Below are 16,240 nucleotides of genomic sequence, written 5' to 3'. Positions count from 1 at the left end.
ATGAATTCGATGTTTGAGGAATATTTTCAGTGAATTCGAGGCGTTGTGCTACTCGCTTGGCCCTTATAAACCTCCATTCTCCGGTGGTCTTGCATCCGCTTCGCTACTGCAAACACAGCGCCGTCGAATTCCCAGTTTATTCAGACCGGCGTTCGCATGAATTGATGCTTCCTAGTATACATATTAGTGATTTTTATTCTCCTTCTAAAGAGAAAAAATTATTTTCTCCTCTCGAGAGGCAGCGTTTCTGTTTCTTTAACAGGCGACTGATATATTGTTACCGCAAGTATTTCAAAAACTTTAATGATAGAGCGCATATGTTTCTGAAAGCACCTCGATATGGTTAAAATGTAGCATATGGTTGCCATTTTGAAGGCATCCGTGAATATGTGGTACGCCGTGTCGACCAGCAACCATCTTGTCCAGAGGCTTCAGCAGAGACATCGATGTTAGGGATTATGAATAAACACTATATTCTACTGTTTTTCTGAAGGCCATCATATGGCCCAAGTTCATTTCAAGGACAGGTGGCCCAGATTTCATTTTGGCGCATTTTCATGGGGTTGGCTAAGTTATTTTACTATGGCTCAGTTTCAGACTGCTAGCCCATTTTCTCTGGGCCTGGTTCCAGCCCTGTAACAAGATTGTCGGCTTTGTCGGAATGTTTCCGCCTTTCCCGTTCACGACGTCGGAAAGCGAGAACGTCTTTCCTGCCGCTTTCCGCCTATTTTCATTGGATGGTGGCAATTTCGATACATAACATCTATGCTCATGTGAGATGCACCATTTTCCCAGTATTTCATCACCTTTCATATGTCTGCAGAACAGCGAGTCTTGGGGGCATTTGAAAAGTATCAAGTGTCACTGCAGCTGGTCAAGTGCTACGGCGCAGTGGCACACACCGCCGTGATCCATCATGCTCCTCGTCGGTCGAGTAGCGACGTCAAAGAATACTATCTAGGCCGATTGCATCCAGCTCTCGCTCGACTCGTCGAGAAACACCCTTTACTTAGCGTTGCTGTGCGGGACGTGGACAAACCTACTGTGTGCTATGTCACTATACCCGATTTTGATCTCGAGTCCATCGTTACATTTGGAGAACTGGCCTTTTGGGAAGCAGATGCGCAAGCACATCGCCTGGCAGAACAATGCGATAAGGAGTTTGACCTTGATGACCAGTCATTGCCATTATGGCGCTTACATATTGACACCCATCCTGATCGGCTGGAGGAATGCAGCGTCACGGTTGCGATACACCATGGCATGGCTGACGGCAAGAGTCTATCTATCTTTTGGCATGAATTGATGCAACATCTCAACAGCAATATCAGCCCTTTTCAATGCCAGGGCCCATATATCATTCATAGCAACAGGAGCCCTATCAATCCACCGTTTGAGGAGCGCAACGGTCCCACACTAGGCTTCGTCGATGGAATCAAGTACAAAGCAAGCAAGCTTTTTCCATCTTGGTTTGAGACACCAAAAAATGCATGGCAAGGTGATCGACCGGCCATTATGGACAAGGATAGATCACGACACGATACTGGAGTGCGCGTTATCAAGCTTGGTGGCCCTGCATGGCCGAAGATATGCGAGACTGCAAAGGAGCATGGTGTCACTCCCCACGCTGCGATCATGGCGGTCGTTCTTCTAGCATTTGTACAAGTCTATCCCGACGAGCAAGTCCTTGAAACCTATACACCGATCAACTGCCGCCCCTTCTGCCAGCCATCTATTCCTGGTGACGAGATGGGTAATTTCATAGGCTCATACGCCAAAGTTTGGACACTCCAATCGTTGAAGAACAAGTACGATACATCATCTTTTTGGGAACTTGCTGAATTATACCATGCAAACTTGCGGGCTAACAAGATAGAAGCCGCCAAAGAAGTTAGATATTTGCAGCTTCAAAGCCGGTATCCTGAAGACTTTTGCGAACCTTGGTATGAAAAATGGCAGACATGCCGGATGGGTCGTTCGGGAGGCATTGAGTTCTCTGACCTCGGGCGATCCAATTTGATGAACGTCCGCGAAGTCTATTTTTGTCAAAGTGCTCAGATGTTCACAATCGGGTGGGGTGTAAATACGATTAGCACCAAGGATTGCATGTACGCAACTCTCAGCTTCCAAAAGGGAGCACTAGACGAAACCAAACTCGAGGCATTTGGGCCTGCTATCCTTGCGAAGTTAGAAGCCAGTATTTGAGAACCACATACATTGATATATAGACATTTTGATATACTTAAAAAATTAAAACTGATCATCTACCACATACTCTTCAAGTTTCGATGTTGCGTTTTACTGTATTTTGAAAAGTAATTTGCAGTGAAGAAACAGAATGCGGTCGTCATAAAAAAATAAATGGAATAATAATAAGTAATGTAGAAATGCACAAAGTGGTAATGTGACGAAATGAAAAACACCGTTAGTATCCAGCTATTTAATTTATGGTTAAAGGCTTACCTTGAGAGTATCCCCGGGCTGAGGCAGGGAGACTGCCACTCGCCCCATCTAGGGTGGTGACGGTTGTGAGGCCGCATCCCATAATGTATGGGTATATCAGCGGCAGGTGTGGAGACCAAACACTGGTGCAGCAAGGCGCAGCGGAGAAGAGGAAGGTGAGAACAAGCGGAATAGAAGACGACGAGCAGCACAAACAGGAGCGAACAGAGCCAGGAAAACCTTGACGGGCGAAGCAGGAAAAAACGTGGCAGGCCTGAAGAACACGAAGACTTGTGGCTTCATAACAGACTTGTACGGAGACGCACGTCGTCAACAGTCTGTGGAGCGACTTCGTGCGAGCGTGCATTTACATAGCAGTTCGGCTAAGATCTCTTTCTGGTATCCCCGTCTTTTAAGACAATATAGTGCTTAACCGTGGGTAAAACAAAGTGTGTTCCAAAGAGCTCTGGAGGACTAGACCTTTCACTCTTGTTCGTTGTCCTCTAATAAGGACACTTGACTCCTTAGCCCCGAAAGTCCCTTTTCCTGTCGAGCTCAAAACAATGTAATGACTTGAACAAAAGGGTATGTGTCCCTAGACTTCCCGTCGAGCTTTTAAAAACGTGATGATCTTGAAAATGACACTAGATAGTAATCAGTTCGCAGCGCAATATTTCCACGAATTGACGACATCAACTATCACAGTGCAGGGAGAGCACACAATGGCTTCTCTGGGAAAAATCTGAGAAGCAATATAAGCCAAGCATTGCTATAAAACAAAGGGTTTAGCCTGAACGCATAAGAGTCCTTGTCTAAGTATGCGAATATCCGCCTTGAAAAGTATGGTTTACATTTTTATCTGCAATGGAAATAACAATATCACCAGCGGAAACCGGAAATATCCAGAATTCATGAGGACGGTTCTTTTCGAAGCAGTCTGCTAATGGATCTCGTAAAGTACTGGGCATGCATGTATGTTTTCCAAAGTTCCCGATACTTTACAGCGCTTAGTTGTTGCAACATCGTTCAGCTCCGTAGCATTCTCAGAATAACCGTAGCCGATTGCTTTACAGCACAACCGTTGTTGTAGATAATAACGTATTCTTATGTGACAGCTGATCGTAACTAGTTACAACATGCAATGCATTAAAGCTGCAGCGATCCATCCAAAATATTTAGAAGTGATATTGGTGAAAAATATGTACATCACAAATGACTTTGTGTTTAGAAAGGGCTGTTTGTGGAATCCTGTGATTGTTGACGTTGACATTGCACGCAAAGTGGTGAACTAGATCCGTTGTTATCGTCGCGGTTTTGCGACGACGCAGCAATCTCCAGTGCCTTGATACGTTTCTTGTATTCAGCTTCTTTTGCTAGCCAACTCTTTTTTTCCGATTCCAACAGCGCGTTATTTAATACAAGTTTTGCATTTTCCGTTTGCAGTGCGTTGACTCGATTTTCGAGATATTCGATCTTTAAGAACTTCTTCATTCTTGACCTCCGTGCAGCAAAAGTATTCTAGTCGATGCCCTCCATTTAGATGCGGGTTTATCTGATATTCTTTGCGGTTGCATACCCTTCTCCTTCGTAACGTCTCTTCATCCAATGTGCCATCTTCTGCAGGCTCCGGTTCGGGGAGCCGTTTGACTCCTCTTGGCTTTGGCAGAGGTTTACGACTGACCATGGTTTCCGCCTCGTCTTTTCGATCCAGATGTAGTTCCGCAGGTGGTTTATCGTTACCTCCCCAAGATATATTAAAGACTGCAGCAGCAGCAGCAGCAGCAGCGGCGGCGGTGGCGGCGGTTGCGCTGGAGCTCTCCGTACTTGGACTGCTTGTACTGTTTACCGTACTTGCTAAGGAGCTCTGATGACTTTGAGCACTTGTTGGATTCTGTGAAATAATTATATCATTGTCTTTCTGCTGCAGTTGTGGAGAATCAGGTATAGATAAATTGTCAACATCTTGCCAAAGAAGATCGGCGTTGGGGCTTTCTGAATTCCTCTGCGTTGCATCCATATCGGTTGCTCGTTCCTCAGGAACATTCTGAGCCGTTACGTTCGCAATGTCGAGAGTAGGAAATAAAGCATTCAAGCTGAAGTGAGTTTCCATGATAAGTTGGTAAAATTTGGCTTGACTAAGGCCAGTTTCTGCTTATAGACGCCGAAGTCTAAATTCATTCCCTCACAGAAACTCGAGAATATCATCGCCATGTTATCTCCTACTAAATGGACTGGTTCTCGCTCGTACGTGATAGATATAATATTCAGAATCAAAGTAAACCTTTACAATATGGGAAAATAAGGTACAGTAATAAGATATCGGAGGGAGGAGAATCGTCCATGTAGCATAAAATATGGTTATCCAGAAAAATCACTGTGGGTATTTCTGCGTCGGTGGCGTATACTGTTCAGCAATGCCATAGCTGCTTCTGTCACAGACTCGTCAGCATCTTGATCTCGCTGAGGTCTGCTTTCTCTGGTTTTCCGAACACTCGACCTCTGTTTTTTATGTGACAAGTTCATGGGAATTCTGACGAGAAAAAGAGCGTGCAATGTGACTTACCCTGTCATCGCGAGATATCCTGTCTGCAACTTGTCCTCGACGCAGTGGATGGTTTCGAGGAACGTCGCTGATCGGTTGAGACGCGACAGTTGGTATATTCGATTGATCATTAAGAGAGGTTTGCGCTGCTCCTTCTCTAGAATGCAGCAAATTACGTTTGGTTGATCTGGAGGATTCTGAACTGGCAGACACGTCTTCCCGCCGATAGTGATCAACATCATTAGTATAATTCACTGCTTCGCGATATCCTCCTAGATGCTTATTGCCGTCCGTTTTTGCAGTCTGCATTAAAGCGCTAGAGCGCCTGCGAGTTTTTGCGTGGACAGCGTCGGCTCTGGATGTATAGGTATCGTCAACTTGTTGGGAAAGGCTGTTTTCAACGGTTCTTCCATGGTTTCGCAAATCGATAATTCTCGAGGATCTACGCTCCCTGGCATCGGCCCCGCTGCCGCGGCGTTCTTCATGTCTCTTTTGGATATGATTCATAAGGATCCTTTGACTCGTTTTGGACTGCAAGTTCATGTTGGACAGTTCATCTAATTCCTCAAACTGGTTTTCAATCTTATCCTCACGAACCGGAGTATGATTGAAGCTGCCAGACCAATCAGCTGCGCGAGGGCTTCCCCCTGGTAAAGATGCAGTGCGATTTCGCTTCGACTGAAAGTTAGAGTAATGTCTTTCATCTTTGCCAGCTGGAACAGATATTGCTCGTTGACGTTCAGGTGTGAATTCCATACGTCCAGCGTGATTTATTGAAGAATTTGGATCGTCATTTCTGTGAACTTTTGATCTTGTAAAGTTCAAAGCACTTGTTTGTAAGGCCGGGTCTTCATCTTTGCCAATTGAAGAAACGTTCGTGTTTGTATGAATGGTTTTGCGGCGATTACGTCCAGTAACATACGATATCTCATGAGCAGTAATGGGGATATCTTTGGAAGATTTGTTCTGATCGTGCTTCTCATTGTCTAACAAGGTACTTGCACGGTTTTTTAAGACAGAAAGTCGTCGTTCCAACAATGCATCAGTGTCGCGTCGCAAAGCTAGAATAGCATCCATGTCGACACTATGTCGTTTTATCTCGTCAGATTTAATCTTGACCGGTTGAATATGTTTTGGCCTTTCTGCAGATGATTCGTTGGTATTTACAGCGAAAGGTCGATGTTTAGCATCCAGTACTGATTCTTCGAGCATGGACCGTTCCATCACGTCAAGCAGCATTTTTGTCTTTTGCATCGATCGTGAAAGAATCTGGTTCATTTTCCGATCATTCTCTGTGATATCGTAGCTGCTCGAATCCTGGCTATTGTTACGCGGGTGCTGCATGTATATGACAGATGATTCAGAACTGCGTCGGGCACTTTGTCTAGCACTTGAGGATCCAACCGTATTCCCTACATCCGCGTGGACCGAAAAATTTCTGTTCTTGGAGGGCCTGTTAGTATCCTGTCTAGGTTCAGAGATATTGATCTTAGAAATATCGACAGGGCTACGTGGACTGGCTGGTTGCGGTGATGGTGCGCGCGATCTGCTATCACTCGTCTCTACACTAGCACAGCCCGATTCAGGCTTTATTAGCGTACAAGCGCACGACCAGTGATTTGCCCAACCTACCTTTGGGTATTCATCCTGCTTTCTGTACGCGGAAGTCTGCTTCCAGGCCTAGACATTATCTCTTCAAGCATAGCGGGATCAACAAAGTCTTTAATATCACTCGTAGCAAAGTTCAGTGGCACGTCTTCCTCTCCTGCAACCGGCACGTATAGATTAGAAAGAGAATGCTACCATTGCTTGATACGCTACAAACCTGTCATAAGCTTTTTGAAAAGCATGACACTTTCACTCCTGTTTTCCCCTCTGAACAGCCATGGACTGGGAGTCTCTCGATCTCGTCCGAGAGTGCCACGCTCGGATAATGTGTCAGATAATGATAGGTCTGAAAATCGATTCCTACGCTGAGAATGCAGTTCTGAATCGACGGACGGGGAGCGTACACTGGGAATTGGTGTTATAAGACTGCGCAGGAATTGCCGGACTTCATCGTCGTCGAGGCTACGTAAACTGATACGGTATTCCGAAGGGTCTTGCGCAGAGTCTCGATTCGTAGTGAGTGGCGAGCTGCGATAGTCCTGCATGAGGTAGACATTGTCTAATTCATTGTGGTCTCTGCTTCTTCGGTGAGGGTGCCGCATGATAGATTGGAGAGTAAAGAGGGCGAATTTAAACCTCAGATTCAAGAAGCCCAAAAATTCGTGGGACGCGACCCGCTTTGTCTGCTACTTTTCCGTCGCAATGGGTAAGCTTGATCAAACGTGCGAAGGATGTTCTGTTGCGATTGGGACTTGACTTATATTTCTCTACGCAGCATTTAACTTTGGAGGCAGCACAAATAGTCAGAGTACAGGATTTGGCGGCTTTGGAACCAGTATGTAAACAATCGTCCCCATTGTAGTACCAGCGATCAACCGTCAATGTGTTTGTATAGGCTCGACAGGAACAGGATTCGGAGGATTCGGTACACAATCGAATCAGAATGCAGCAAACACTACCAGCACAGCCGGAACAGGTGGCAGTCTTTTTGGCAGCGCCGCTGCGAACAAACCAGCTACTGGATTTGGAGGCTTTGGATCCACGACAACAGGTAACAAGGTAGAATGCCATTTGCTCGAGGTCAACGCGTTAACAATGCTCAAAGGCACAACCGGCGGCTTTGGTGGATTCGGATTGAACTCAAGTCAACCCGCTAGCTCTGCACCAGCGACTACTTCAGCAACCACCGGCAGCTTGTTTGGTGGAGGAGCCGCTGCTCCTTCTGGGGGCTTCAGCTTTGGTAGCACTCCTGCAAGCACCACTGCTACCAGCACAGCTATCAGTGCTCCTTCGACAGGTTTCAGCTTTGGAGCGACCAGCACTCCTGCGACAACAAGCTCTGGTAGTGGCTTCAGCTTTGGCACGGCTTCAGCTCCTGCTACCACTGCATCTACAGGCGGCTTTAATTTCGGTGCTGCTGCGACAAGTATGGAATATGAAGGGATGAAAGAGCATATAGAGCATATGCTGACCTGAAACTATTCAATAGCTTCCGCTCCTGCAAGCACGAGTGCGACCACCTCCAGTTTAACTGGATCAATTACAGCATCTACCAGTGGACCTACTCTGACTACTCAACCAACTGTGTCCGCAGTATCAACCACAACAGCAGCTCAGCCGAACACAGTCGATGCGTCGAAAAGTATAAGCATATCTGTCCCTTCAGTCCTGAAGAACAAGACCATGGAAGAAATCTTAAACGGATTTTCAAACGACCTTGACAAATATACTCAAGAATTCCACAAGCAAGCTGGACAGATCGCAAAGTGGGACGAGGAACTTATCGAAAATGGCAAGAAGGTCAGCTGTGAACAGTTAAAATGCGTATACCTAGCAGTCCTTGCTAACTGGATACTAGGTTTCAAAACTGCACGAGGAAGTGACGCAGATGGAACTTACACAAAAGGAAGTGGACCAGAACCTTGACTATATCAACCAGCAACAAGAGGAGCTCAACAAAATTCTTGATGCATACGAAAAGCAGATCCAAGACGTATACGACGATAGCAATCTTCAGCAGCCATTGCAATTGGCTGATGTTCAGCGTGAAAAGGCTTACGGACTTGCCGAAATCCTCAACAATCAATTGGATGATGTGAATAGAAATTTGAACGCGATAGTAGAGGAGATGAACGCTACTACAACTGCCCAGCAGAGCGATGCTTCTGAAAATGACGTTGTACGTAGCTGTCGTATTCCTAACTTCATCGCGGCTACTCACGCAAATCTTTTTTTCCTTTTCTTTTAGGTGAGAAATGTCGTAAGAATTCTCAACTCACATCTGGCTACACTGCAATGGATAGACACAACTTCCACCCATCTGCAGGGCAAGCTTCAGGAAGTAGTCAAATTGCAAGAAGATGCTATCAGAACTCAAGAGCCATCGATTTAAGCATACCACCACGAGGATTTCTATTAGGAAACAGAAGATTAAAACTATCGAATAAATTGTGAAGTTAATTATGCAAAGAGGCAACAAAAAGAGCGCGCCGCTGCCTTCCATGTACAAATGTTGCTCGGTGTAGCGGGCTCTAGACGTCCATGTCCCCTCAGCAGCTGCATGCAACAGTTTGGTTGGACGAGATTCTTGTGACATGTCGCACATTGCTGCTACATGATGCATGGCTGCAAAGTTTCCCGCCATTTGTATATTCCTTACTTCAGCTCCTTTCTCTCTCTCTCTCTCTTTCTTTTTTCCTTTGCTTTTTAAACATGTCTTCTACAGAGTACGGTGCTGTTAACAATCAAGTCGATGAAGAAGCTCGCGTTACCGAGCAAAGAGAATCCGGAGGGCAGCGTTCACGCTTGCACAAAGTCCGAGACACGCTTCATCTGCACGGTCACCGAATCTTCGCGGCGTGGATTATCATCATTGCCACGGCGGCTGTCTTGACCTTGTCATTCCATTTCTCGCTTCTCAACAGAGACAAGTCATCCGAGGATCAAGACAGTCTCCTGGAAGACCAGTGCGTTTCTGATCGTAGCTGGTTTGTCGCACTCTTGTTATCTATTTTCTTTGGTCCATTTGGTAGGCCACCAATCCTTGGGAAAATTTTTTAAGAGGATTTCCGAATGCTAACTGGTGGTACGCCACACACACCAAAAGGTATCGATCGTTTCTATCTTGGATATATTCTTTTGGGTATCCTGAAGCTCCTCACTGCTGGTCTCGGCGGCATCTGGTGGATTGTGGACGTCGTATTGATTGCGCTCAACGTCCTTACTGATCATCCAAACGGATGCCATCTGCACTAAGATTTCTACTGTAGAACATAACAAAGGCGATTTTTCTCCTGCCTTATCGATAGCTGTATAGCCTCCTGTATACATAAGCAAAGTACCAATATATCTGCATATTTATCGCTGATGTCAAGTCGTTCGTGAAACAACTAGGAAACATGAAAAAAGTCAGGTGTTTCAAGAGACTGTGTACTAATTCTCTCAGCGACGGCTGACATCGGATTGCTCAGGCACGGAGCTTTTCTTCCGGCTATATCCTTCTTCCTGTCTTGTCAGTCTCAACACTTGGAAACTTCAGGCTTAGGACTGGTCTTGGCGAAGGATCGTGCCACTGTTGATTATGGTCACTTGCAACTTCTATGATGCTTCGTTGACGTGAACAATTTCGACGAGGCGCGCAACTTTATTTTACTGAGGGTAGGGAGAACAAATACTATAAACTGCTATCAGAGTACCTCCTTTACAGTATGTCCTATGCGACTGGAAGCTGTGATTCTTGACAGCTACGCCCGTGAAAAGGCAGAGTAGATAGTCGCCAAATCGTCCGAGCTATTTAGATACGTATCATTGCGTGGAGGTTGCATATGCTGCAATTCCGTATTCTTGTAGAGTCTATTGCTGTTATTTGCTGCATTTCGTGCGTGTACAGCTTGATAGGAGGGAGGCCAAGTGGCGCGGTTCATGATCCAGAGATGGAAGGTGGCAACAATGGGCTGAGAGACCCGGAACTGGAAAAATGCCGCTAAAGTCGCCCTTCCCTTTCCTTCTCCTCTCTTTAATGGTACAACCTCGGGACGACCTTGGCCCTCATGATACTCTGCACAGCGATGAGATTGTACCGCTGACCTCGGTAACTGGCGCCTCGAAAAAGGACCAAGAAAAGGAGAACTGGACTGAGAACGTTCCTTCGCATCTCGAACCGTACCTGCAAACACCTGCCACCGTTGGCTTGACAGACGAGCAGGTCCTCGAACGACGAGCTCGGTTTGGTCGCAATGAACTTGCTGAACGGAAGCGCAACAAAATAGTACATTTCTTCTCATTCTGTAAGAAGACGAGCCGTAAAAAAAAACCACTTGACTCACTTTGATATACTATACTAGTCACGGGTGCGATCGCTTATCTTATGGAGATTTCAGTCATCCTGACAGCACTGACAAGCGACTGGATCGACTTTGGTATCATTCTTGGATTGCTTATAGCCAATGCATTGATCGGTTTCATCGAAGAAGCTCGGGCAGATTCTACAGTTGCGGCGTTGAAGAACTCTTTGGCATTGAAAACCCGATGCTACCGATCCGGACGACTATGCGAAATTGATGCTGCGGATCTCGTGGTTGGAGATGTAATTGCATTGCGTCTTGGTGATATCGTACCTGCCGACGCTCGCCTGCTGGGTCTGGATACCTTTGGAGGCGCTGCGCAGACAGATATTCAAGTGGATCAGAGTGCACTCACCGGTGAATCATTGCTCGTTAAGAAGCGTAAAGATGATATCGTTTATTCATCATGCATTGTGAAGCAAGGACAACAATTGGCAGTCGTCTTTCGTACCGGCCCTGACACATTCATTGGCAGAGCGGCAAGTCTTATATCCGTCAGCACAGACGCCGGCCACTTTCAGGAAGTTATCAACTATATCGGCAATTTCCTCATTGCACTTTCCTTGGTCCTCGTTGCTATCTTGTTTGTGTATGATCTCGTAGAGCTCAAAGTTAGAACAGGAGGCGTATCGGGTCAAAATGTATTGGATACTATCAAGGAAATGGTAGTGCTCACAATTGCAGCGTAAGTAAGAACTACAATGCGTGTTTTCGTAAATGACACGATTATTAATGTATTTCTCCATAGTATCCCGGTGGGCCTACCAACAGTCATGTCCATCACAATGGCAGTGGGCGCAAAGCAACTTGCGAAACATCAAGTGATTGTAAAGAGACTCACAGCCGTTGAGGAGTTCTCCTCTGTATCAATCCTCTGCACAGACAAAACCGGCACGCTTACACTCAATGAACTGGCCTTTGACGAACCATATCTCGCCGAGCCTTATACTAAGGACGATCTCCTCCTGTATGCATATCTCGCGTCGGAATCTGCACCGCAAGACCCCATTGAACTAGCGGTTAGGACAGCAGCGATCAAATATCACCCGAATGTCAGCCACGATGACGCTGAAGCAGGCGCACTTGGATACAAAGTTACCTCCTTTATACCCTTCAATCCAAACGATAAAATGTCGCAAGCGACAGTTGAAGAGCTCGGAACGAAAAAGACATACAAGGTTGCAAAGGGTGCGCCGCAGGTCATCATTGGCCTTGTTGGCGGGGATGCCAAAGCTGAAGAAATGGTCGAAGTGTTTGCTAGCCGCGGCTTACGCTCTCTAGGTGTTGCCCGCACTCGAGAAGATGACGGGAACAGCTGGGATTTTGTGGGACTTTTTAGCTTGATTGATCCCCCACGGCCCGATTCAGCATCCACGCTTGCAGAATGCGAAAAGTATGGCTTGTCTGTTAAAATGATCACCGGTGACCAGGCATCCATTGCGAGGGAGGTCTCTACACGACTCGGGATGGGTTCCTTTATCCTGGACGCTGATCATATCGTGGATGTGAACAAGTCTGAAGATGAGATTGTCGAGGACTGTTTGCGCGCGGATGGTTTCGCGCGTGTCATTCCAGGTAAGATGGAATTGCCGTCTACAGATTTTATATGAAGATCTCACATTATCACACGGATAGAACACAAGTTTAGAGTAGTAGAGATGCTACAGAATAGAGGTTACTTTGTAGCCATGACGGGTGATGGCGTCAACGATGCAGCTGCTTTGAAGAAGGTCTGCAACATCCTTATTCTGCTAGGACGCTATACTGACAAATATTATTAAATACATAGGCAAATGTAGGCATTGCGGTGCATGGCAGTACAGATGCTGCACGGTCAGCCGCCGATATCGTCTTGATGACGCCTGGACTGTCGCCTATCGTTGAGGGCATCAAGATTTCACGGGTCATCTTCCAACGTCTGCGGTCATACGCATTATATCGCATCACTTCGACCATCCATTTCCTCATTTTCTTCTTCGTGGTTACTCTTGCAGAGGATTGGCAAATGCCACCGATAGCTCTCATTATCATTTCGGTACTCAACGATGCAGCAACACTTATAATGGCCGTCGACAATGTGGGCATCTCTCCAACACCCGATATGTGGCGACTGCGATTGTTGATGTTCTTGTCATGTGTGCTTGCGGTCGTTCTATCGCTATTTTCCTTTGCCCATTTTTACATATTCCGCGACGTTTTACATGTTTCTCCGGCCGAGTTGGCTACCATTATGTACCTTCATATTTCCTCCGGTAAGGCAATCATGGTTCTTTAGATCGAAATATCTGCAAGGTATACTAATCGGATGTTATGATTTAAATCAGCTCCCCATTTTGTCATCTTCTCTACACGCATCGAAACCTTCTGCTGGAAAAACGTTCCTTCCTGGCCATTTACAACTGTCGTCCTTGGCACGCAAGTCATTGCATTGATCTTGTCTGTTTATGGCTTCTTTGGCTACAATCCAGATACGCTCGCAAGTATCGGCTGGCCTCGTGGCATGATCATCATTGCAATTTCTTTGGGCACGTTTGTCATTGTGGATATCTTCAAAGTGCTCATGATACGCTTATGGGATCGGTACTTTGAGAAGCGGAAGTTGCCAAAGTTCAAGAGCAGGCAAACAGCGCAAACTCGTGCTCAACTGTTCCAGCAACGTCACGAGATGCATTCACGAAGTGGATACGATCGCGCTCGAAGACGAGGTTCCGATTCTTCCGTTGTATCGTTCTAAGCATTAAAGAGCGATGCAGACAGACTTTGTAACAAACCGTCATTTCCTGTCTATATGTATAGTGTTCCATTCATTTCCATGTGTTTTACTTTTCTTCTCTCTCTGTAGGACTCTTTTTCTTTCTCGCTTTTGCCCATATATATATCGGAAAACCAAAACTTACACAATAATATCTCCATCGTTTTTATCGCATATAAATATTGTTCTCGTTGTTATTTATCTGTCTTACATATTGGGTGTGAATAAACATGCATAGATTACCTGACGGTTACTCCTAACAAGGTTTTCGGGATCCAAATGCAGATTGAACAATTTTTGCCTCCCACTTTCGAAATGATGAAGCGTGAGCAGTGACAGCAATCATACGTCGCGATCAGGGACCCTCCCGAGTATACAACCCAGGCCCGGGCAACCGAATCAGTCCAGCTCGACTGACATTCCTCGCTGGAAACGTACTCGTGCGAAACGAAGTTGCGAGTTTTGTCGCAAAAGGCGCAAGCGGTGCAACGCTGGTATCTCGCAACCTTGTTCGACGTGTCAAAACGCAGGCATACCTTGCCAATTTCTAGACGATACGGGAAGGCAAAATACCTCGTATTCCAGGTAAGAACAAAGATAGCAGCATTTTTTAAAAGATGGATAAAGCTAAATACTAGGCTGATCTGTAGTTCGAAATCGACAGGGCAGGATAACCTGGAGCATCGGGTTAAAAGGATGGAAGATATGCTGGCCAACTTGACAAGAAATTTGCATACGCGCTCAATGTCACCTCCAGCAGAATCTTCTTCTGTATCGTTATCCTCCTTTCCACACAGTTGTCAGAGACAAAGTAAATTGCCAAAGCAACGGGAAGAACCCATGGCAGACTTGTCGCAACAAATGCAGGCTTTATCGCTTGTAGACTACGAAAAAACGCTATACGTTGGGCAGAGCTCGGCATTGCACTATGTTGACGAAGATCTATTTACCGGCAACGAGAAAGAGGGGCTTGCATGGGAGGAAAAATGGATTATTCATAAACTGAATGAAGAAGAAGATGAACAGATGCTTATAAAGTCAAAGGAGATACAAGCTTCCAGTGCAAATATCAGACGATTTCCAGATTTCGATGACATACCCATCATGACGCAAGAGCTCGCTGACGCTATGCTACAAGTGTGAGTTTCGACAATGCTGGATCAGACCGCAAGAAGCCTGTAAATACAAAATGCTGATCTACAGACCATCTTGCAGGTATTTCAAATCCGTTCATCCGTTTTGCCCGATCATCAACAAAATCGCATTTTTGGAGCAGTATTATTTTCACAATCCTTGCCCGCCAGACAAATATCTATTATATGCTGTTCTTGCAGTCGCTACACGTTTCATGCTCGCCGGACCCAGCGAGGATCGATTATGGGATCGAGATGTTATCCTGTCATTGCGACAGACATTATGGAATAGAGCTGAAGAAGTGCTTATAAATGTGCACAGACGGTCCAAAGTAAGCACGGTCCAGACACTCATACTACTAAGCATGTTCTTTGATATGACGGAAAATGTGGAAGATGATACCTTTCACTGGTGAGTGCAAGTATATTCGCACATCGTTTGGTTACCTTAATTGAGCACTGAATTTCTTAAGGTTCACGATAGGCATGGTAAGAAAGGAGAATATAAACAGAAATAGAAAAGTAGAGCCATTGGTGGTTGCTAATCAAATGATATACAACAAAATAGGCTATCCGTATGGTATGTTGATATTCCTTTGCTGTATATATCAATGGAAGTCACATGAGTTTTAGGCACAAGACCTTGGTCTGCACCGCAGAGCCACACGATGGCAAATTCCAGCGGACGAGGTTGAGATGCGAAGGCGTATATGGTTTGCAGCTTACATTATGGACAAATGGGTAATTGGAACTATGCAGAATTGTAAATGGTTCCATATATGGGCTGACATCGGTAACTCGCAGGTTGCTGCCGATCTCGGACGACCAGCCGTTATTATGGATATGGATTTCGATATTGAGTGTCCTACGCCGTATGAAATCGATTCACGTCACAGAATCTCATCCCGTGATCCCAGCTTTCGAGCGTTTATGCCTGAAATAATATTGGAAGCTGAGAGAGATATAGAAGAGAAGAAACCAGTGTACAACTGTTTTGTCAATATGGTTCACCTTTCCCAGATACTCAGTCATGTTCTGATCGGTTTACATTCACCAAAGTCACGATACATTTGGCCATCCAACTTTGCACTTGTTGACGAGCTGGATGCACAACTCGATAGTTGGAAGGTTAATCTGCCTCCGGAACTTCAATATGACATGATTAACACGGATATCAGTATGCCTTTCGCAGCTCTTATCAATATTTGCTACAGCACTGTGGTTTTACTACTCCATCGACCATTCATGAACCTTAAAAAATCGGAGAACATGCATGTAGCTCTGCGTTCATTGAATACATGCACCGTGGTGGCGAACACTATTATTGATCATGTTGAAGGCATGGAATCCTCCGGTTATATGCCTTTACCATGGATGTTTGTAACATTGTAAGTATGCAAATATTTCGTATTTAGAACTG

The 16,240-nt window shown here is 45.6% G+C and overlaps 8 protein-coding genes across 8 annotated transcripts; 5 read left to right on the top strand and 3 right to left on the bottom strand.

Annotated features, from left to right (window-relative positions):
• Positions 1-813: 813 nt before the first annotated feature.
• On the top strand, positions 814-2,205 carry VTP01DRAFT_8105 (uncharacterized protein; the record flags this gene model as incomplete). The annotated part of the gene is made up of 1 exon (XM_069387190.1): positions 814-2,205. One exon carries the CDS (start codon positions 814-816, stop codon positions 2,203-2,205), a length of 1,392 nt encoding a protein of 463 aa, XP_069240983.1.
• Positions 2,206-3,666: 1,461 nt separating this feature from the next.
• Positions 3,667-4,552, bottom strand: VTP01DRAFT_8104 (uncharacterized protein; the record flags this gene model as incomplete). The annotated part of the gene is made up of 2 exons (XM_069387189.1): positions 3,667-3,960; positions 4,019-4,552. 2 exons carry the CDS (start codon positions 4,550-4,552, stop codon positions 3,667-3,669), a joined length of 828 nt encoding a protein of 275 aa, XP_069240982.1.
• Positions 4,553-4,800: 248 nt separating this feature from the next.
• Positions 4,801-7,137, bottom strand: VTP01DRAFT_8103 (uncharacterized protein; the record flags this gene model as incomplete). Its single annotated transcript, XM_069387188.1, has 4 exons — positions 4,801-4,941; positions 5,006-6,551; positions 6,617-6,749; positions 6,810-7,137. The coding sequence occupies 4 exons, from the start codon at positions 7,135-7,137 to the stop codon at positions 4,801-4,803; spliced, it is 2,148 nt and encodes a 715-aa protein (XP_069240981.1).
• Positions 7,138-7,294: 157 nt separating this feature from the next.
• On the top strand, positions 7,295-8,984 carry VTP01DRAFT_8102 (uncharacterized protein; the record flags this gene model as incomplete). The annotated part of the gene is made up of 7 exons (XM_069387187.1): positions 7,295-7,298; positions 7,368-7,427; positions 7,488-7,643; positions 7,698-8,018; positions 8,082-8,392; positions 8,451-8,771; positions 8,841-8,984. 7 exons carry the CDS (start codon positions 7,295-7,297, stop codon positions 8,982-8,984), a joined length of 1,317 nt encoding a protein of 438 aa, XP_069240980.1.
• A 320-nt stretch (positions 8,985-9,304) lies between these two features.
• On the top strand, positions 9,305-9,847 carry VTP01DRAFT_8101 (uncharacterized protein; the record flags this gene model as incomplete). The annotated part of the gene is made up of 2 exons (XM_069387186.1): positions 9,305-9,620; positions 9,699-9,847. The coding sequence occupies 2 exons, from the start codon at positions 9,305-9,307 to the stop codon at positions 9,845-9,847; spliced, it is 465 nt and encodes a 154-aa protein (XP_069240979.1).
• Positions 9,848-9,852: 5 nt separating this feature from the next.
• On the bottom strand, positions 9,853-10,515 carry VTP01DRAFT_8100 (uncharacterized protein; the record flags this gene model as incomplete). The annotated part of the gene is made up of 2 exons (XM_069387185.1): positions 9,853-9,955; positions 10,340-10,515. 2 exons carry the CDS (start codon positions 10,513-10,515, stop codon positions 9,853-9,855), a joined length of 279 nt encoding a protein of 92 aa, XP_069240978.1.
• Positions 10,516-10,610: 95 nt separating this feature from the next.
• Positions 10,611-13,669, top strand: VTP01DRAFT_8099 (uncharacterized protein; the record flags this gene model as incomplete). The annotated part of the gene is made up of 6 exons (XM_069387182.1): positions 10,611-10,878; positions 10,936-11,620; positions 11,684-12,510; positions 12,571-12,665; positions 12,725-13,187; positions 13,260-13,669. 6 exons carry the CDS (start codon positions 10,611-10,613, stop codon positions 13,667-13,669), a joined length of 2,748 nt encoding a protein of 915 aa, XP_069240977.1.
• A 297-nt stretch (positions 13,670-13,966) lies between these two features.
• VTP01DRAFT_8098 (uncharacterized protein) lies at positions 13,967-16,240 on the top strand (the record flags this gene model as incomplete). The annotated part of the gene is made up of 8 exons (XM_069387181.1): positions 13,967-14,019; positions 14,072-14,272; positions 14,338-14,826; positions 14,903-15,232; positions 15,294-15,309; positions 15,389-15,400; positions 15,454-15,561; positions 15,625-16,208. Coding segments are annotated over 8 exons (1,793 nt in total), but the record flags the coding sequence as incomplete, so codon positions are not given.

This window comes from Rhizomucor pusillus (genome assembly GCF_041956525.1).
Source record: "Rhizomucor pusillus strain CBS 183.67 unplaced genomic scaffold VTP01scaffold_5, whole genome shotgun sequence".
Taxonomy (NCBI): domain Eukaryota; kingdom Fungi; phylum Mucoromycota; class Mucoromycetes; order Mucorales; family Lichtheimiaceae; genus Rhizomucor; species Rhizomucor pusillus.
This window is presented reverse-complemented; position numbering and strand designations above follow the sequence as displayed.